Here is a 22,302-nt window from a genome sequence, read left to right on the forward strand (position 1 = left end):
TTTGGGTGAAATACCCAAATCTGCCTCTGAGTTGTTGGAGTATGGATTCGTTGAGCAGGATAAGTAGTGGCTTAGGATAACCATCATATACAGATAAATGCACAACTAAGGTCGATCAAATATCTTTTGCTCGAGTTTTGATTGAAATGGATGTAGCCAGGGGACTTCCTAAAAAGCTGAAAGTTGAAGAGCCAAATGGCAGGGTGTTTGAACAAGTAGTACAATATGAATGAATACTAGAGTACTGTACTAAATGTATGCAAGTTGGGAATAAATGTCATGGGAAAGAAGTGATGAAAATGCAAGCAAGGAAAATAAATAAATGGCAACATAAGTTGAATACAGGGGAAGCAGAGGTACCAAAAATCAAGGAACATGTAGCAGCACCTCGAGGGGAGACATGGAAGCAAACACCATCAAAGGCCGCTGGAAAAAATGTCAGTAAACCACAGGATATGCAGATGATAATGCAAAATAGGTTTGAGAATATGCCTGTATATGAACAAGGAAGTACAAGTTTGCAGAATTATCGACAAATGCACACGGAGGGTAAAGGAAATGGACCGAATAAGGCTTATGCAGCTAATCACGTGGAACATTAGAGGACTAAATCAGCCTTATAAACAGAAGGAATTAAAGTTGTTTATGAGGGAGAATAATGTTAGTATTATAGCTATATTAGAGCATAAAATAAAGGAAGGCTTAGCTAATTAAATAATTCAGAAAGTTGCACCAGGATGGAGATCTGAGGGGAACTATGCTCATACTACCAAGGGTAGAATTTGGATATTATGGGATCCTAAGTATGTGGACAGTGTAGTGGGAAGCAAGACTGCTCAATATATACAAACAAACATAAAAATAAAGGAAGTGGAATGGAGTTTGTGTTTGTGGAAATCTATGGATTACATACTATTCATGATAGATTGGGTTTGTGGGAGGATCTAAGGGGTTTGGTAGGTACATCTCAAGGTCCCTGGTTATGCATGGGAGATTATAACGCAATATTGCAAAATGAAGACAAACCACAAGGTAGTCAAGTACAAGATATGGAGGTAAAAGATTTCAATGAATTTTTTAGAGATACTGGTATGTGTGAGTTGAAAACAATATGGGGTACTTATACTTGGACAAGTAGTCACACTTGTAGCAGGATAGACAGGGCTTTAGTGAATGCAGATTGGATGATACAAAAGCCAATTATGGAGGGTGCTATACTTGGATCAGGGGTGTCTTACCACTCTCCTTTGAAGATAGTATTAAATGATATGAGCCCTAAGAGATATAAAACTTTCAGATTCTTTAATTGTACTGCAGAACATAAAAGTTTTCTACCATTAGTTATGCAAGTATGGCTAGGAGAGGATAAAAAGAGCATGAGAGAAGTATGGAGGAAACTCAAAAAGGTCACCAGAGCCATCAAAGTGTTGAATAATACATAATTCAAGGGAGTTAGAGACAGGATTTAGAGTATTAGAACAAAACTACAACAAATCCAACAAGACATGATAGATCACAGTCTGGTGAAAGCTCACAAGGATCAAGAAAAGGTACTAAAACAACAACTAGAGAAGTGGAGTTTAATTGAGGAGAGAGCTGTGAGACAGAAGTCGAGGGTACAATGGTTGAGTTTAGGAGATGCAAACACAAGTTATTTCTTTGCTCACATGAAAAACAGGCTGGCAGAGAATACTATATCAAGTCTTGCAACTGCGGCAGGTATAACTGTACATCCTCAGGAGGCAATTGAGAAAGAAGCTTACATTTTATCAGGAACTACTTGGCCAGAATGCAACTATATTGCCAAGTGTGGATAAACAAATAATGAAGGAAGGTGGTAGCATTAAAGGGAACAACAATTGAAATTAACAGCTCCAGTCACAAGAAAGGAAGTGGAATTTGCTTTGCAGGGAATAAATAATCTCAAAGCCCCAGGTAGGGATGGAATTAATGCTGTATTTTTCAAGAAGGCTTGGCCAGTGATGGGAGATGAGATAGTTAATGTTGTACTAGATTTCTTTGATACAGGGGAAATGTACAAGGCAATCAATTGTAAATGTAACCCTCATTCCGAAGGTGCAGAATCCAACCAAAATCAGTGAGTACAGATCTATATCATGCTGCTCAACATTATAGAAAATCACAGCTAAAGTAATCACTGCTAGGCTAAAACCTGTTAGGGAAACAATAGTGGAACCAAATCAGTAAGCTTTTGTGCCAGGGAGGGCTTTGATTGATATTGTTATATTGAGTCATGAATTGATCAAAGGATATGGTAGACAAGGAATTTCTAGGAGATGTAGGATAAAAGTAGATATGAGGAAAGCATATTATTCCTTGGAATGGACATTCTTGAAGCAGATAATGGATGAGTTCAAATGCCATCTAAAGTCATAAAATAGATCATGCAATGTGTCACATTATTCACCTATTCCATCCAGGTAAATGGACATAACACAAAACCTTTTAACGCAAAGAGGGGAGTAAGGAAAGGAGATCCAATGTCTCTTTATTTATTTGTGCTAGCCATGGATTATCTTACCAGAATCTTAGAGACTCTGCAGGGAAAGCCTGAGTTTCACTCCCATCCTAGGTGCAAAGAAGAAAAAATAGTGCAGTTGAGTTTTGCTGATGATTTGCTGATGTTCTGTTGAAGTGATCTAAATTAGTTATGTGTCTTAATAATTGTTTTATGATGTTCTCAAAGGCTTCTGGTTTGGTAGCAAATGTGGAAAAGACTAGTGTGTATTTTGGACGGGTAAAACAGGAGCACCAAGAGGGTATTTTACAAGAATTACAATATGTGAAAGGTGATTTACCTTTTAGGTATCATTGTGTGCCATTGAGTACCAAAAGAGTATCCATAGTACAATGTAAACCTCTGCAGGATAGAATGCATGGACAACTTATCATATGCAGGTAGAGCTCAACTCATCAAGAGTGTGTTATATGCAATTCAATTGTTTTGGGCTCAATTATTTTCTCTTCCAAAGAAAGTTATCCAAGCAGTAGAGAATATGTGCAGAAAATTCTTATGGACAGGGAATATTGAAATATTCAGGAAAGCATAAGTAGCATGGGAAAATTGTGTTGGCCAAAAGCAAATGGAGGAATGAACTTTTTGGATGTATATACATGGAACAAAGAAGCAATAGGGAAGTTGATGTGGAACTTATGCCAGAAAAAAGATAAGTTATGGGTTGTGTGGATACATAGTTACTATGGGAAAGCAGGTATATGGAACATACATGCTCCACAAGCTTCTTGGGTAGTACAAAGAAAACTGAAGGCTGCAAAACAGTTACAAGAGGCAGGAATCACTGAGTAAGACATAAGGAGCATGACACAATACAAAATCAGTAAAATATACAGGCATATGAGAGGTACAAAGGAGAAGGTAGAATGGAGAACACTAGTGTGGACAAATTCTGGAGCTCCAAAATGGCTATTCATCATGTATCTGGCAGTAAATGGTAGACTTGCAATAAAGGATATCGAAAAAATGGGGGATTCTTCATGTATTAACCTTCCCTTATGTCAACAAATGGATAAAGATCATGATCATATTTTCTTCCAATATGCATATGCAGAAGAGATGTGGAGGGGTACACTGCAGTGGCAAGGCATAACAAGAAGTGCAATGAATTGGATTAATGAGATACAATGGGCGGTGAAATACATGAAAGGATGAAGCAGTAGGACACTTGTGTATAGTATGACAATGGCAAGCACCATTTATCATATTTGGTTAGAGTGTAATGCTAGGATATTTCAACAAAAACATCAGGCAACAGGATGCTTGATCAGAAGGATAATTCAAGAAATCCATGGGAGAGGTATAAGGTATTCTAGAATAGCTACTAGATTATGCAATTTGAATAACTACCCATAAGAATAGCTAGTAGATATGGAAGTTAGTTTAGCAAGGATGGAGCTTATGTCCATACCGGCTAATTTTCTTGTTCTGCAACGTTTACCTGGTCAATAAAATTTTACTTACAAAAAAAAGTATATTTATTTCCATTTTAGTTATTATGAGAAATAATACAAGTGGAACATACTGATTTAATGAAAATACTCAATCAAATAAAAAGACTTGATTCTTTTCCTAATGCATATATTGCTCATAGAATATTGATATTAGCAATTCCTTTAACTATTGCCTCGGGTGAAAAATGTTTTTTGAAACTAAAATTGATAAAATCTTATCTCATATCAACAATGTGAGATTTAATGTATTAGCTATTTTATCAATTGAAAAGGAATTAATGAAACAATTATTTTAAAAGAGTAATTAATAACTTCATATCTAAAAAGGCAAAAAACATAGATTTTAAATACAGTCCGAACTCACCAATAGATCCCTGAACTTGTTAGGTTTTTCCCTTCAGGTACCTCAACTACACCGTTTTCCTATTGAATCATTGAACCACTCATAATTTGTTCATTATAAACACTGTTGGTTGATTTTGATCACTTTTTTTAATATTGTAAATGCTTTCAATTGCGTATTATAATGATTTTGATTGAAGGAATGAAGACAAAATGTGTGTTAGTCTCATTGTTTTCTAATGTGTTCAAATGACTTGAAGTAAAACACAATTATTCTCGAACTTTTTCACTACCAGTTGGACTAATGAATATTGGAACAACATGTGTATCCTCTATTAATACCCCTAAAAAAATTTGGTTCCACTATCAGCCAACGATGTTCAAAAACGAACAAATTATGGGTGATTTAATAGAGAAATAACATAATTGAGGTATATGAGGGGGAAATCCAACAAGTTTAGGGATCTGTTTATGTATTTGGCCTTACATAAATATATAGTACATTATTATTATTTTTTTGAAAAAAAATAATAAAATATTAAGGTTTGACATTAGGAGTCCAATTTTGTTGAGTCAGCCCTGACGCTGCCACGATCCGACACAATACAATTTTTTTTGCGCAAAGGTTTTCATTATCCTTTTAGAGTCCCTCAAATTGTACCATCATAGCCTCACGAAATTTCAAGTTTTCAGCCATGTGTTCATCAACATCTCTCTGATACACACGAACTTCATCTCAAACTTTGTCAGCGTCCAGTCTCAAGTTAATAATGTGCGTCAGGAGATCCACCAACACTGTATCATCCATTCTTTCATTAGTGATCTCAACGAAGGCTTCAACCCTACGCACTATTTCTCGAAGTTTTGCGTCCGTCACCATCATTTTAACCGCGCTATGATACCAATTGAAAGAAGGGCGATTTTTTTTATCTAACACCACTCCCAGACAGTCTACAACTCTTGCAAACTTCAGTCTTACACACACACGATTTTGGCTAAGTATAGAAATACTTAACTTAGTTTTTCTTAAGAAAATATCAAAGAAACAACACAACCAACATACGGAAACTCTTCTCAACCTAGTATTAATATCAAATCAATAAAGGACAAGGCTGTTAGGATTGAATTCACGCACACACACTTGATGAATGAAGAACACAAGAACTTTCAAGAGAAAGAGATGAGAGATCTAGAGAGCGAAAGAGAAAACCCAATATTTCGTGGTAACACCCCGTGAGTAAACTTTCACGGCGGTGAGGTATATTTATATTAATAAATCAGAGTATTTTTAGTTACAGAGAATACATAGTGTTGTGCGGAATTTGAGATAATACGAGAAAATATAAAACGCAAAAAACAAAACAACAGATTTACGTGGTTCACCAATAAATTGGCTACGTCCACGGGAAGAGAGGGAGCAGTTTTATTATGGAGAGGCAAAAACAGAATTACAGAATAGGGTTTGCCATAGCGTCTATATATAGTGCTAAGCTACGCCCTAACAGGCTTGGGCCCAACATACAGAATCAACAGAAAATAAAGGGCCCAATACAACAACATTGTATACCGTCGGGCCGGGGGCGTCTCCGCCCCCCCGGACCCCCAGGCCAGGGGGCGCGTCGCCCCCCTGGACCCCCCGACTCGCTGACCGGTCAGCGAGACCCCCGTCCTTTCTGTTTGTAGCGGGTCCAATTCAAGGCATTCAACACATAGAGAATAAATAGTAGAGCCTAAAATTTAGGTCCGCGTGCTGCCCCGAACCCCGCCTTCGGATGGGGGGCTCCTGCCCCCCATAACCCCCTGACAACCTAACAAAGGCTTCACAAATTAATCTAAGGCCAGAATCATCATCCTTTGCCTTAGACGAATTTCCACCCTATAAACTTTTTTGTACAAGACAGTTACATCAGCGGTTACATTTGACATGTGTCTAACACTTGTCTTTGCGGAATTTAAACTAAGTTCTAGCACTAAATATTCTAACAGATAGAATATTTCCGAATTCAAAAATACATTCTAAAGCATAACCGAAATCAACCATTCTAACACTTAAAATATTTCAACCTATTCCAACACTTAGATTATTTCAGCTTATTCCAACACTTGAAATTATTTTCAGCCTGCTTCCAATACTTAGAATATTTCAACATGCTTCCAACACTTAGTTTTATTTCAGCTTTTGTCTTGCCAATGCCAAGTCCACAACCTTGCCTAGTCAAGCAAACACCCTGCTTTGTCTTGCTGGCGAATCTGCCCACACGTAAGCCTTGTGCGTCCAAGCTGCCTTGCCATCACTCAAGCATCTTGAAATTCTTGCTGCTCACTAACTCTTAGTTGCACAAATTCACTGTTTTGCCACATACACGCCAAGACCAATGCCCAAATCCTTGTCATGCCTGCACGTAGTTAGGTGAGTTAACCTATGAAGTACATAAACATGATAATGAAGTAAATAGGTAGAAATTTACTACTCGTTAATGTTGGAGAGAATTCACATGAAAGCCTAATCCAATCTTTTATTGTATTTCGATGGAGAAGGAACACTGTTAACTTTAAAAATCTAGGCATAAAGGGAAACAAACAACAATGTAGAAGGAGGTTTGATTTACTAAGATTGTACCTTTGGATTAGCCGATGTAATGGGGCACAATAGGCAACGTTTGGATGTGTTATAGATAGAGAAGCGAATAGTTGCATCATTTCTGGAAGACTGAGAACGTTTGATTGTCTTAACATTGGTGCTCATCCACAAAGTGAGATGTTAAAGTAAGAACTCTTTGAGTAGGAGTTTGTAACTATTCACCTAAATAGCACGAGTTGTTAGGTTGGCTATGTTTAAGTTAGGGGTATTACAATAATGTAACATTCCTATTTTGGTGTTAATGCTTCTAAGATAGTATAGAATAGGTAGATAAATAGATATAGATAGATGTCTTGCTGGATTTCATTCAACTTGTGATTTAAAGAGACATTGTAGGTCTACTCTGTTACTCTTTGTATTTATATTATGAAGGTTGTGTGTTGTTCATCTGCCTTGACTTGTTGTAGGTAGCGCTAGTTTTTTTTTGTTTTTCACTTAAGTGAGGCAGATGCCGGTGGGGCCCCTCTGGATTTGGGGTGTGACATAATAAGTTATAAGAACATACAAATATAATCTTCAGTATTATTATATTAAAAGCTTATACCAATTCAATGTTGATTTCGTCAAGTTGGGCCAATCGTGAATTCGAGAAGGGAAGGACATCGCTTCTGAATATAAATTGGTCAAAGATTAATTTGTGGAGCACAAAACTTTATTTTATCCTCGAAGATAGCAATTAAAATATTCTGAATATAATACTTTCCGTGAAATGTTTATGCTAATTTGTAAAAGTATCTAACAACGATGTACTCATCATTTTGTATTATCATATTTTCCTCAGATTTCATATATTTATATTTAGACATTCTAATGTCATTTATATTATCTCAAAACCTCATTAATTAGAACAGAATACATGTTCAATGCATGTGACCCAAAACTAGAAATAAAGATATTCCCATGAGGTCTCATATAAAGTCAAGTTTGTATCATCTCTTGTGATTGACCATGATAATTTTAACTGAGCAACTATATTTAGAATTTTTCTAAAGCATCGAAACCATGTGATACTATTTCAATACTTTTTCTAACTTTAATTTATACTTGGCACAAAGAGATTTTTTTAATTAAGATATTATAGCTAGAGAGGAATCTATTTATGTGTATACACAGTAGTAAGAGTAATATTAAAGATTTCTGATCGATACGGTCCTATAAAAACATAACACTAAAGTAAACTTACTACATGATTACAACATACTCCCTACTAGCTGATATTAATTTATTTAACCACTTCTTTCTTAGAAAATAAATGGCTCATGTTCTTTGCCTTGCAACACTAAATAGATAAAGTTATGAAAATAAAAGTTGAAATAAATAAATAAAGCTTCGTTAAATATTGCTTGAAATAGAAAAGTTTGCGATCAATCAATTAACAAAAAAAATAAGAGACAACAACTTGATAAAAAAAACGAAGACAGTATTTCAATAAACCTACGAAGTAAGTAATCTTGGAGAGACCAAACTTTCTGTAAAAGCAAATCCATTCCGAAGGATACCACGAGGCAACAATGTAAAGGAACCTCTTTCTGTTTTGTATGTGTTTTCGCCAGATTCACAATTTAAGCATCAAAATAACATTTCACCATCTACAAATCTATATTTTGGTGCGGCTATACATATATCAGGATTTGCTATAAGAAATATTCTATGCCAAGATTCCTCAAGACCATACTTATTGATAACCCATAACATAAAAGTGCGGTTCCCCTGAATATACGCATTAGTATAAGCACACAACATTCCATCCAAAACTGAAATGCCAATATTAATGCTGCTCAACCTTATTTCCTTTGGTAATGATATTTCTCCATACACTTCATGGGAAATATCAAATGAAACCACAAAATGATTTTTTGATTTACCAACCCAATGAAATGCATCATGTATAAATGCCAAAAATGCATACCATGCACCATATAGCAAATGTCACAAGGATATTCAACAATTTCTCCAAGATAGAATTTCACAAGGTACTCTGCTATGATTACTTACACCATTGGGAATTTTAAGTAACTTATAATCATTACAGGTCGAGTCAAAACACATTCCCAAACATGAAAATTCCTCCATTGAGAATTCTGGAGTGGAAAGTACAATTGATTCTCCAGTGGAGGGATTCTATAGCAAAAGTATTTGGCGTTCAACACTATCTTCATGAACATTGATAATAACCAATCCATCACAACAACAATAGACTATGCAATGTCGTGGTTCAATATTTAAAGGGAAATTTAGTTCCCGTATATCCTCTAGAAATTGCACCGATGATATCGAACAACAATAAATTGAAAATAGACTTCTTAGGGCGCAATTTGAAGAACAGAAATTTTTGGAAAGTTTTGTCATTCTTGGCATGAGTGAGATTCTTCTTCTTGAAATATGACTCATTAATCAGTGTACCCCAAAGTTTTGAAACACATTTAAATTGAAGAAGAGACCGTACAGGCAACCTACTGTAGAAAAATTTCCACAAGTTTATTCTCTTCAGAGTGAACATCCATGGCCTAGATAGATAAGAAAATTCTATCACGCCCCTTTTTTAAGTATTGAAATGTTATATAATTATCACCATAAGTTTTATAATGATAAACTAGAAAGCTTGTTAATTTATATTATCTTCTATTACCAAAATAAAAATAGAGTATAAAAAGATGAGAAAATTTTAACAAGAGAAAGAATCTAAGTCCTTTGTCAGTTGAAACATGAGAGAGAAACTAATAAGGCAAGCACTTCAAGAATTTTTAACTATTCAGTGAAGCTATAAAACTGGTATAAGGATCATATATTTTTCACCGACTCGTAATTTTAATATTTTTGTGGTTGAGACAATTAATGTTTAAAAGAGATGCATTCTTGTTCTACTAAAGTTTACCAATAGGTGTGTGTTTGGTATGAAAAAAAGATTAAATCTTAGGCTTGTTTTTTTTTTTTTTTCGAATTGTTTCACAATTATCATAATAGAAGGATTTGATCTTTGTAAATTAAATGATGATGCTATTCTTCTTCGAGAAATGATAGAACATAAATAGGGAAAAACACATTTTATCCATAGAAATAGAGCACGCATATATACTTAGTCAAACCAACAACAAGTTGAATGTATAAACTCAAATAGTAACACGTCAACTCACTTGTTCCCAATCATCAATTCATCAATTTTTCTTCTTTTGATGGTTCCACAACTCTTGATCCTGAATTTATAAAATTGGATGAAACTGGCTTAAGTTGTCAAATATAACACACACGTACACAAAATAGAAAAAAAATACCTTTGAGAACTTCATTGAAAAGCATTGACTTCTTGTTCAGATGTTTATCAACCATCTTTGAAGATTCAATTGAATGCTCATTTTTTTCCTCTTGTATAAATTAGTTATAGTTATTTATGGAAAAAAACATAATGCATTAGCAATAGAAGAAATTTTTATAATTTACCATAATCGATACTATCCAAAAAAAAAAAAAAAATAAGACTACAGATTGCTTTCCATAAAATCATGGGAAAATGCACAATTACATCTTCAATATATGTCCGAAATTTCAGAGACACACTATGCTAAGTTCCAATTACCATCTTGAACTTATTTTATAAGTAATTTTTACCCCTTTCGGTCTACTTGGCACTACATTGAAAAAATAATAATCAACCAGCATTGGGCTCATAAGATAGTGTCACGTAAATCGAAAAGGGCTAGAAAATTATTAATAAAATAAATTCAGGAAATAATAGGACCTTAGTATAGTATAAGTGTGTCTGTGAGATTTCGGACATAGATTGAAAGGATACTTATGTATTATCCCTAAAATCATTATTCAATATCTTAATTTATTTATTTTAATAAAATATATTTAGCAATTATTGGATAAAATTTAATCTTCTAGTCTTGACGCGGTTATTCACTACCGAGTGTTAATTTTATCAATATATTGGATTTTCAGGTTCCATTAATTAGCAAGAACACATGTCATACACAGTCACATATTAAAATACTATATATTAAATAATGTTCTTTTCATGGAACTCATAGCCAAAGTAAAAAATAATTTTGTCCATACTTTTTGCCTACAGTTTTATCTTCACACATAGTAAATTTATCATCACTTTATTAAACCTAGTTATATATGAGTTTGTTATAATTAAGGTAGGTATATATAAGATATACATACACATATAAGTTACATTATGCATGTTCTAATAAAAATAATATTGGATCTACTTATATACTATACGTTATAAATCATGCATAATAAATATTATTATATAATACAATGAATAAATATAGTATGTTGTTTGGATTATAAATACAGTGTATTATTGATGTGGATTTGAAAAGCACATTATTAGGCTAGGAGTCTTATTTGTTAGAGACTTAGAGTTGTTGTAGAGGTTAGAAGTTATCGCATATATAAGCAAAATAAAGTTCTTCTCTATTTCAATTCCTGTTCAACTGCTGCACTTGTTCATTCTTTTCTCTGCGTGTTGCTTTTTATTTTATGGTATCAAGAGCCAGGTTATTTGCTTGAACATTCTTTCCTTCTTCTTCTCTATCAAGTTTTTAAAGTCTTGTTGGAGGAGATTGAAAGTTGCATAGAAAAAGTTTGTTGAGTATGGAGTCAGCAAATGGGGGAAATAGTTCTAACGCACAGTTTGTGTCGAGAAGCTTGTTGGGACAAACTGCAAGTACTTGAGAATGTGTATGGAGGCTTACCTTCAAGGTCAAGACCTGTGGGATCTTATTGCTAGTGCTTAAGTAGAGATTCCAACAAATACTCCAGAAAATTCAGAACCACAGAGAAAATGGAAGATTAAATGTGGTAAAACACTCTTTGCTTTGAGAACATCAGTTGGAAAAGAGCTCATCGATCATGTACGTGATGTTAGTTCACCAAAAGAAGTTTGGGAAATACTTGAGAGATTGTTTACTAAAAAGAACACCGCTAGGCTATAACTGTTAGAAAATGAATTGGCAATCCTACACGGGGAGGCATGTCTATTTCTATATATTTCTTGCGAGCAAAAGCTATTTGTGCTGATATTTCAGAATTAGATCCGGATGAGAAGATTGGTGAAGCAAGATTGCGACGATTTCATATTCTAGGATTGAAGAAGTAGTATAATCCATTCGTCACCTCCATTCAGGGTTAGACAAAGCAACCTTCAATTGAAGGCATTGGCAAAGCAAATGGAAAGAAACCTTGAACGATATGCAACTCTCTTTTCAAGGGATAAGAATAAAAAGAAAAACACATCATTTGAAAGTAGAAAAAATGAAAAAAAAAATCAAATGGTGAAAAAACTACTGGTGGCAACTTTGATAATAGGAAGTGCTACAGATGCGATAAAATTGGACACATCAAAAATATTGTAGAGTGGAGCTCTCAAAAGAAAATATTACAAGTGAAAATGATGCAAATGAGAAACTCAAATGGGAGTAGTGCTTCACTATTGAGGTTACTGAACGGAGGAACGATGATGTTGAACTGGTTCAAGCTCTCTACCATAGTGACAACTGCAAACAAGAATGCGTCCTTGATTCTTGTTGCTCACATCATGTAACAGGAAGTAATTCTTTTCTTTCAAAGTTGCAACATAAAAGAGAACGAGTAGTTGTTACAGTAGATAACTCGACATATCTAGTAGCGAATGGAGGAGTGTTAAAGATTGACGCTGGAGATATAGGGGTTGTCAAGTTGAACGATGTATTTCCTGCTCCATGCTTGAACAGAAACTTAGTTTCAGTTTCTCAAGTCACTAATTCTGGAAAATATATATTGTTTGGTCCAAATGATGTGAAGATCCAGGATTCAATGAAGAACATATCTGCCGATGTTGTTCTTATGGGAGAAAAGAAAGGTTCGTTGTTTGTCATGGCAGTAGGGGAAGCTTAAGGTTGTTGAATTTGAAGGAATATTGATTGTATTAAAGTGTTAACCTAATAAGGGAATACATGGGATATATATATAGGAGATATAGGAAGGAGTACTAATCCTAATAGGACTAGGATTAGTACACAGTAAATACTAATATTATTTTATACTATTTATTTAATACAATCTGTTATTATCCCCCCTCAAGCTGAGCTGAGCGGAAGCAAACGGAAGCTTGGAGCTGAGGTAATCGTGCTGTCGGCTCGGGAGAAGTTTGGTGAGAGTATCAGCAGGTTGTTCTTCAGTGGGTACATACTGCACTGTCATGGTGCCGACCTGAACTTCATCGCGAACAAAGAGACAATCGATATCAACATGCTTCATTCTGGTGTGTAGGACCGAATTCTTAGCCGCACAGATGGTTGATTTGTTGTCACAATAGAGAGCAGGAACAGTGTGAGTGGCGCGGAGTTCGCGAAGAATATATGTGACCCACATGGTCTCAGCAGCAAGAAGAGCAAGGGCGCGGTATCAACTTCAGTCGAGGACCGAGAGACCTTGGGTTAATTTTTTGTACACTAGGACATCAGGTTCGGCCCCAAAAAAATGAGAAACCCCGATGTAGATTTTCTGTCATTTTTATCATTCGCGCAATCTGAATCTGAGAAACCCCGAAGCTCCAAGTCCCCGGGTCGAATGAGTAAACCACGACCAAGAGTGCCAAAAATGTACCTCAGAATGCGTTTTAGACAATGGTAATCATGTTCACTTGGTTGATGCATGCGCTGAGCAACTCGGTTGACAGCAAACTGGATGTCAGGACGGGTAATGGCCAGATACTGTAGAGCCCCAATGAGGCTGCGGAAGTGGGTGATATCGTCAAAGGGGGTGTCGGCTCCATTCGTAGACGAAGAGACTGCCATCGGTGTTGGTTGACTGGTGCATTTTTCCAGTCCAGCTTTCTGCAACAGATCTCGAGCATACTTTGACTGATGAAGAAACAAGCCGCTGCCTGTCCGAGAAACCTCCATTCCTAGAAAATAATGTAACGGGCCAAGGTCTTTCATTTTGAAGGTAGTATGCATAGCTCGTGTGACATCCTGAATGAGAGCTGCAGTAGATCTTGTAATAATGATATCATCTACATAGACAAGAAGAATGACTCTACCGTGTGCTAAATGTCGAGTAAACAGACTCGTGTCGTGTATGCAACACGTGAAGCCGAGTCCCTGGAGAAACATTTTCAGACGTGTGTACCAAGCATGGGGGGCTTTCTTGAGCCCATACAGAGACTTCTGGAGTTTGCAAACATGTTAAGGGAAGCGGGGATCAACATAGTCCGGTGGTTGCGTCGTATAGATAGTTTCATCAAGCATGCCATGAAGAAAAGCATTGGAAACATCCAACTGATTGATGAGCCAATTGTTGCGCACGACGAGTGACAGTACCAGGAGAATGGTTTCCTGCCGAATAACAGGACTGAATATCTCGGAGTAATTAAGCCCATACTCCTAATTGTAGCCTTTAGCAACCAAACGAGCCTTGTACCTGGAAATACTTTCATCTGCATTGTGTTTAATTTTGTACACCCATTTACAGCCCACTGGGTGCCGCCCATGGGGCTTAGGTACAAGAACCCAAGTTTTCTGATCACTCAAAGCCTTAAACTCGTCATCCATAGCATGACGCCAATAAGCATTTTTTGAGGCAACAGAGTAGGTTGTTGGTTCACTATCGAGAAGGGGTGTATTTGGTAGTATGGTAGCCTGAAAGGTTTTGGGTTTAAAGATACCGGCTTTGCCACAGGTTAACATGGGATGAGTATTGGGGGGTGGCACTGGCGGTGGTGATTCGGGGGTGGCGGGGAAGGACCCAAAACAGATCGGGCTGGAGATGTTGTGGGTATAGGGTGGTTCGGGTTAGTTGTGAGTGTGGGTGGTGGTTGCGGGTGTATTGTGGGTGAGGGTCGAAGGGGTGATGAGGGGTGGTTGGGTAGTGGGTGGAGGTGTGGGGGAAGGTGGTGAGGGACCCTGTGAGTATGTTGGAAAAAGGGGAAGGACGCCAATGAATGATGTATTTGTGGAGGAGGAAATAGACTCGTAGGGAAACTCATTTTTGATAAATTTGACATGACGAGATATGTAGACTTAATGAGTTTGTGGGTCAAGATAGCGATAACCCTTGGAGGTAGGATGATAACCCAAAAAAATACAAGGACGGGATCGGGGTTGTAATTTGTGAGTAATATGAGGGCGTAGCCAAGGGTAGGCAAGACACCCAAAGACGCGGAGGTTGGTATAATTGGGAAGTTCTTCGTAAAGAAGTTGATAGGGTGATTTGTTGGAGAGGGTGTGACTGGGCATTCTGTTAATGAGGTAGTTTGCGGTGTCTAGAGCTTCTACCCAAAAGGAGATAGGGAGATGAGATTGATGTAGAGGAGTAACCACCGTTTCAATGAGATGGCGATGCTTACGCTCAGCCACCCCATTCTGTTCGGGAGTGTATGGACAGGAGGTTTGATGTATAATTCCCAGGGATTGCAGAAACTGACCAAAGATGTTATTTACATATTCCTTTTCATTGTCACTTCGAAAAAGTTTAACATGAGAATTGAATTGTGTTTTGACCTTTTTTCAAAGGTGACAAAGGTGGTGTATGCCTGTGATTTGTGTTTTAGTGGGTACAACCAAGTGTATTTTGTAAAATCATCCACAAAACAAATATAATAGCGAAAACAAGCAAATGAAGGAACAACAGTAGGACCCCATAGGTCAGAATGAATAAGTTGAAAAGGTGCAGTTGTACGCTTCTCAGATAAAGTAAACGGCAATTTATGAGATTTAGCAATTGAACAGGAGTCACAATTGTTTACATGAATGGAAGAAAAACCTAATTGAGACATTAAAGAATTTATTATTTGAGTAGACGGGTGACCCAGACGACTGTGCCACAACAGACTGTGGCCATCAGCCAAAAGAGCCACCGGAACCACAGGAACGCTTTCTGAAACTGGGTGGGCAGACGAACTTGTGCCAGGAAGAACGTACAGACCATGCTCACAAGGGCCCTGAAAAATCACCGTCTTGGTAGTATTGTCTAGGATCTGAAAATCATTAGAGGTGAAAAAGAGTGAGCAATTATTATCTTTTGTGAATTGGTGAACTGAAAGGAGATTGGTTTTAATAGAAGGGACGTGGGTAAGGTTACCTAGGTGAAAGATAGCGGTGGGGTTTTTAATGGTACCCGTGCTAGTGTGAGAAATATTAAGGGACTCACCGTTGCCAACAGTAATACCATTGGAGCAATTATATGAATTTAGAGCGTTAAGCTTGGATAAATCAGAAGTAACATGCATGTTGGCCCCAATATCCAACACCCATTCAAAGGAAGGGCCGGCTTGAGATGCATAATTGGCACGGTTATCACTATTTCGGCTCTCCTCATACCAAAACCAGCAAAGAACAGCGGTGTGTCCTATTTTATGACAGATTTGACAAGTTGGACGATCCCGCTCGTAAGTGCCCTGCCCGTCGCTGCCGAAGGAGTGCAGGCTATTGTTGCTGCTGTGCTGCTGACCGTCGTACCGCGGATGACTGCCCTGCCGACCGCCGTGGCCACGGCCTCCGCTGTTTCTGCCGTAGCCGTCGCGGCTCCCCTGCCAGCTGCCACCACGCCCCCCGCGATAGTTCTTGCTTGCGGTGAGGGCGGTGGCTGGCTCCATAACAGTGGCTTCTCGGAGAAGAAGTTTACTCTCCAGATCCACGTTGATTTCTTCACTTTTTAGCCACGAGGAGAGAGTAGCAAGGTCAACGGGCGTTGGACTGATCCGAACCGCCTGTTTTATGGAGGAGTAAGCTGATGGGAGCCCCCGAATGACGCACATGACGAGATCTTTCTCGGGAATGATTTTGTTCATGGTTTTGAGGGTTGTGATGATGGTGGAGACCTCGTCTAAATACTCCGCCATAGTTTTCGTGCCTTTGGTAATTGTGTGGAGACGATCACACAATTGAAAAATATGAGAGTGGGAAATTGATGCATAGCGTGTTGTAAGGGCCGTCCACAGGGCTGAACCAGTTGTGTAGGATCGGACGTGTTTCTGAACCGTGGGAGAGATGACCGCAATCAAATATGATAGGATCTGTCCATCCACGGCTTTCCAGGTGGCATGGGCCGGATTGGTTTTTTCTGATTTGTCCGTGGCGGTGATGACTGCCGGCTGCGGTTCTGTGCTTCCATAGACGTATTTGAGAAGGTAATTGGCCTCAAGGGCTGTAAGAACGGTGATTTTCCATGTAGGGTAATTTATGTCTGATAATTTTTCAGGAATCAGGGCATGAAGATGCCTGAGAAGGAGTTTAACGCCAGAAGGAAGTGAACCGAGAGGATCCACCTCGGTTGTCATGGCTGCCGCCGCCCAAGAGAAGAGAGGGACCGATCGGTGCCCTAAAGAGAGAAAAAAAACCTAGAGAAAAGAAAATCTAGGTTTTCTGGATCTTGATACCATGAAGGAATATTGATTGTATTAAAGTGTTAACCTAATAAGGGAATACATGGGAGATATATATAGGAGATATAGGAAGGAGTACTAATCCTAATAGGACTAGGATTAAGTAGTACTAATCCTAATAGGACTAGGATTAGTACACAGTAAATACTAATATTATTTTATACTATTTATTTAATACTATCTGTTATTAGGATTAAACCACTTGGAGGAAATTGATCAGCCACTCCCTTGTTCACTGAGTCAAGGCTCCTGCAAAAGTGTTGCAGCAAAATATTGTCGGGCAATCCACGAGTTTGGCATTGAACAACCAACTTCTTAAATCTTATCCAAGTGTCATGGATCGGCTTACCCTCAAAAAGCTTGAAACTTAGGATGTTGTCCTTAAGTGTCATCATCTTCGAAGGAGAGAAAAACCACTCTTAAAATACAACGACAAACTCTTACACGGATTGATAGAATCCCTTGGAAACACATGCAACCCACTTATATGCTTCTACCATTAAAGAAAATGGGAACAACCTCAATCAGATTAACTCTTGGGATATGATATTAAAAGAGAACGGCCAAGAAACATCAACTTTCCTTTTATGCTCATGGGGATCCTCATGAGTCAACCCACCAAATAACCATTTAAACCGAAAGAGCTGCAACATGGTGCTTGTAATATGGAACACAACGTTCCCTTCAGCTGGAAGAAAGAGAATGACACCTACTTGATATGCTCAATTTACTTCTCGAAAAGAAGTAAAGGCGGTCACATCAAGTATAGAACCCAACTAGTGAGGTTGGGATCGTTTCCACGAGGAAAATGGTTCAGACTTAACTTTATTCTATTATTACTTCTATTTAGTCAATTATTTCCCAAAAAACAAATAACTAAAGGGGGTTTTGATTAATAAAAACAATTACCTAAATTAAAGTAAACAAGCAACAGGTTCAAGTATTGGAGTTTAATCAAGTAATGAGAGTAACTAGGGCGTTAGTGTTCCCCACAGGCTCTTAACTCGGTAATTCTAGCTATAACAATCCTTTCCTAGTATCTTGTATGCAAAGTGATAAGTTAGGTATCTCTAAATCCTTGGTCCGATATCTAGAGAATTTCACTCCGCACCTTGGTCCGGATATGTGTGTTGCTTTACTAAACCTTATCTTTACCTCATATTAAGCATCATATTCGATATTTGACTAAGTTGTTACTTCATACCAACTGACACTAGCCTATTAGATAGTATACACTAAATTTATGTTAATAATTATTTTCCTATTATCTACCTCCTTAGTTTGGTAAGTAGCAATAAGGCGAGTTCTAACGTTGGCCATCCGCTAAAAAAACTTTTAAGAGAAAGAATTAGCAATACATGAAAGACTCAATTCTAGAATTGTTATTTTAGCTAGGTTTTACCTTGTTATTTACCCATGGTTCCCACAACCCTAGTTATGGAGTTTAATTACCCATGCTAATAATCACACAATTCATATTGATAATATAAGAATTCATGCACTTACTTTGAAGAGAATGAACAAAATCCAGAAATTTACTTGAATAAATCACCAAAACACCAATAATTGATTTCGGAAAAGTAATATCAAATCCCCAAAATCAAGAGTTTAATACTTGACGAATGTGCAGGATGGACCGTCGTGGCACTGACGGTCTGTCGTGTGCTTCCGTAGTCCCACACTTGGTCAGAATTCCCCAAATTCCTTCAGCATCCATTTTATTCGCACGACGGTTGACCCCTACGGACTATCACAGTCACGACGGACTGTTGTAGGGTCCGTAGGTTGTTACTTTTGCAATTTTAGCTCAAAATCTCTGTGTTCTCATATGGACAGATTTCCTGGAAATAATTATAAAACTACATCAAAAATCAATACAAAAAGGCTTTAGACACACACTGAACTTAAGTAAAAGGCATTGAAAGTACTGTGAAACCACGGTACATCAACACCCTCAACTTAAATTTGTTGTTTGTCCTCAAGCGATGCACTATGACTCACTACAAAATCTTTGTACAAAAGTATCTGTCTTTTAGCTTCCGCAATCATTTGGCTATCAATCCTGATTATTCTCATTATTTTCATGCATGCTATCACTATTAGGCTTGAATTATGTGAATTAGACCATGACACACTCGCCACAAACGGATACCTAGGTGCTAATTTTTTCGGTATTGCAACTAGTGTCCTCACTTCAAATTAATATCCCCAGTTTTCACATAATGATTACAGTTTGAGTATAAGGATTACTTTTCAAAACTCGCTCTCAGAAAAGCTTCACAACTCATTTATACATATTGCCATGGGATTGCCCTTATTTTCACTGCTTTAAGTTTGCCATAACAACTCTTAGGATCACGATAGGACTTTCTTAGCTTGTAATATAGGCTCAGGGTCAGGTAGGGTATATTTAGGTGTATTTTAGTAACTTTTTGCCCTTGTTGACATATCGGTTAAGCGTCATGCCTTTTTATCATTTTATTCCGCCCTATTTCTTAATTTTCTTATATTCTCTCACTTTGCTATTTTCCCTTTTTTTTTGTAAGTGGCTCTTTTCTTTTCTTGCTTGTATTTTCACATTTTCAAATATTTATTATTATTTTAATTTTTTTTAATTTCACTTTTCTTTCAACTTTTCTTGAGTCACTTTTCTTTTGTTCTTTCTCTTTCTTTGTTTTTTCAACCCCACTTTCCAGAGTATTCCTCATAATAGCCACCCTCAACTTATGCTTTTGGCATAAGTTGAGGTGCACATATCCAAGGAGGGACCAGGGCCAACACATTGTTCCCAGAAAAGATCACTTGAGGTGAAAAAGAAAGGTCTATTTTAAGCTCAAATCATTTGGATCAAAAAGGGATTAATTTCATTCGGTTTTCTGTTATTTAGGTTAAAGATTGGCTATATTGAACAAGGGCCTATGATCCTTTCCTAATTGTCTATTATAACTTACTTTTAGCAGGATTAACCAAACAAGTTCTAGATCAGTACAAATAGTGGACTATTTAAATTTTCCTCACACTCTCTTGACATCTCATTACTCTACTAGATTATCAGACACCTTATTCGAGTCTTAGATTTAGGGTTATGCAGTGGTGCATCGTCTTAAGTGGTTCATACTTTTCATCAACATGATTTTCTGCAAGATGATCAACTAAAGCCTATGCCTTTATCGCTTTTTGAGTCACATACACAATGTCAAATTCACTCAACAACATCTGCCATTTATCTAACTTTCTTGTCGGCATAGCCTTTTGGAAGATATACTTCAGTGGATCCATTATGGAAATGAGGTATGTAGTATAGGAAGACAAATAATGTCTCAGATTCTGAGCAAGCCATGTTAAAGCACAACACGTTCTCTCCAACAAAGTGTAACGAGACTCGTATGGAGTAAAATTCTTGTTTATATAATAGATAGCCCTTTCCTTCTTTCCTGTCTCATCGTGTTGACCAAGTATGCATCCTAATGCGCTATCTGAGACAAATAGGTACAACAATAAAGGACTCTCTTCTCACGGAGGAACAAATACCGATGGATTGGATAAGTAGTTCTTGATAGCATCTAAAGTAGTTTGACACTATTCAGTCCACTTTGTCGAGGCCTCTTTCTTCAACAACTTGAAAATAGGCTCACATACCACAATTGATTGACCTATGAATCGACTTATCTAGTTTAACCTCCCTAAGAAACTCATCACCTCTTTTCTCGTCTTCGGTGGAGGTAACTCTTGAATTGCTTTAATCATAGAAAGGTCGAGCTCAATACCCCTTCTGCTGACTATAAATCCCAACAACTTTCCGACTGGAACTCCAAAAGCGCATTTGTCGGGGTTTAGCTTCATGTTGTAGCAACGCATACGATCAAAGAATTTTCTTAGATGTGTTAAGTGATTCGAACTCTCGCGGGATTTAATTATGACATCATCCACATACACTACAATCTCCTTATGAATCATGTCGTTAAAAATGGTCGTCATAGCTATCATGTAGGTGGCATCACCCTATAGTGATATACACCCCAAGGTGTAATGAAAGCCATCTTTTCTACATCCATCAGAATCTGGTGACATCCTTTTTAACAGTCCACAAATGACTGCATTTCATGCCTTGCAAAGGTATCAATCAAAATATGAATATTCAAAAATGGAAAATTATCCTTCGGGCTAGCTATCGACACAAATCCTAAAATTTTTCCATCTTTTTTGGCGGCTGGAACAACATTGGCCAGCCAAGTTGGATATTGTGTCACTTCCACTAATCGGGACTCTATTTGCTTGGTAATATCTTCCTTAATCTTGAAACTTAGTTCAGGCTTGATTTTTCGAGTTTTTTGCTTCACTGGATCGAACCCCAGGTTAATCGGTATCTTATGACATACGACATCGGTACTCAACCCTTGCCAAACGGATACATCGATATATTCAGAAAGAAAATGAACTAGGCCCTCTTTCTGAGCTTCATTTAAGTGGATGATGATCATAACCTCTTTAACACATTACGGATCTCCCAAATTCACCATTTCCGTTTCCTCTAGATTTGGTTTATACTGATTCTCAAACTGCCAAAGTTCCTTGGCGACATAATTTGGTTCCTCACTTTATTCTTCATAATCTTCAACCTCGTCGTTACCTGCCTCATTTTGTTCATTTAGCTCGTGACATAACATGACATCATAATGAAAATTCAAAAATTTGAGTGGTTAAGAAAATGCAAAATGGTGGGTCTCGGGCCTCTTCTGAACTACCACCAATTTTAATGTGCATGAAGTGACGCCTTTCTACCGAAGAGTTCGGGGCATCAGGATCGGCTGGAGGTCCAGTTCTGCAGCACCCACTGGCTCAGCATCGCGAATACCACCTAGCTCGACCTCTTCCTCGACAACAACATCGATCTCCTCAAAGAGGTCACAAATTCATTCCCTAAGGTCTTCACACTCGACATACTCCC

At 37.5% G+C, this 22,302-nt stretch overlaps 1 protein-coding gene and 1 long non-coding RNA gene across 2 annotated transcripts; both read left to right on the plus strand.

The window, feature by feature from the left end:
* The first annotated feature begins 1,505 nt into the window (after positions 1-1,505).
* On the plus strand, positions 1,506-2,208 carry LOC138339405 (uncharacterized). Its single transcript, XM_069291001.1, has 3 exons — positions 1,506-1,809; positions 1,873-2,042; positions 2,137-2,208. Exons 1-3 carry the CDS (start codon positions 1,506-1,508, stop codon positions 2,206-2,208), a joined length of 546 nt encoding a protein of 181 aa, XP_069147102.1.
* A 6,150-nt stretch (positions 2,209-8,358) lies between these two features.
* LOC109118924 (uncharacterized) lies at positions 8,359-10,147 on the plus strand. The gene is made up of 2 exons (XR_002026098.3): positions 8,359-8,946; positions 9,006-10,147. It is a non-coding gene; the product is annotated as an uncharacterized lncRNA (long non-coding RNA).
* The last annotated feature ends 12,155 nt before the right edge of the window (positions 10,148-22,302 follow it).

Source organism: Solanum lycopersicum, chromosome 11 (genome assembly GCF_036512215.1).
Source record: "Solanum lycopersicum chromosome 11, SLM_r2.1".
Classification (NCBI taxonomy): domain Eukaryota; kingdom Viridiplantae; phylum Streptophyta; class Magnoliopsida; order Solanales; family Solanaceae; genus Solanum; species Solanum lycopersicum.

Coding starts and splice junctions, on each gene's coding strand:
- LOC138339405 (XM_069291001.1), top strand. CDS start 1,506: ATGATAGATCACAGTCTGGTGAAAGCTCACAAGGATCAAGAAAAGGTA. Junction 1,810..1,872: donor ATGCAACTATATTGCCAAGT/GTGGATAAACAA, acceptor TGAAATTAACAG/CTCCAGTCACAAGAAAGGAA. Junction 2,043..2,136: donor ATACAGGGGAAATGTACAAG/GCAATCAATTGT, acceptor TCAACATTATAG/AAAATCACAGCTAAAGTAAT.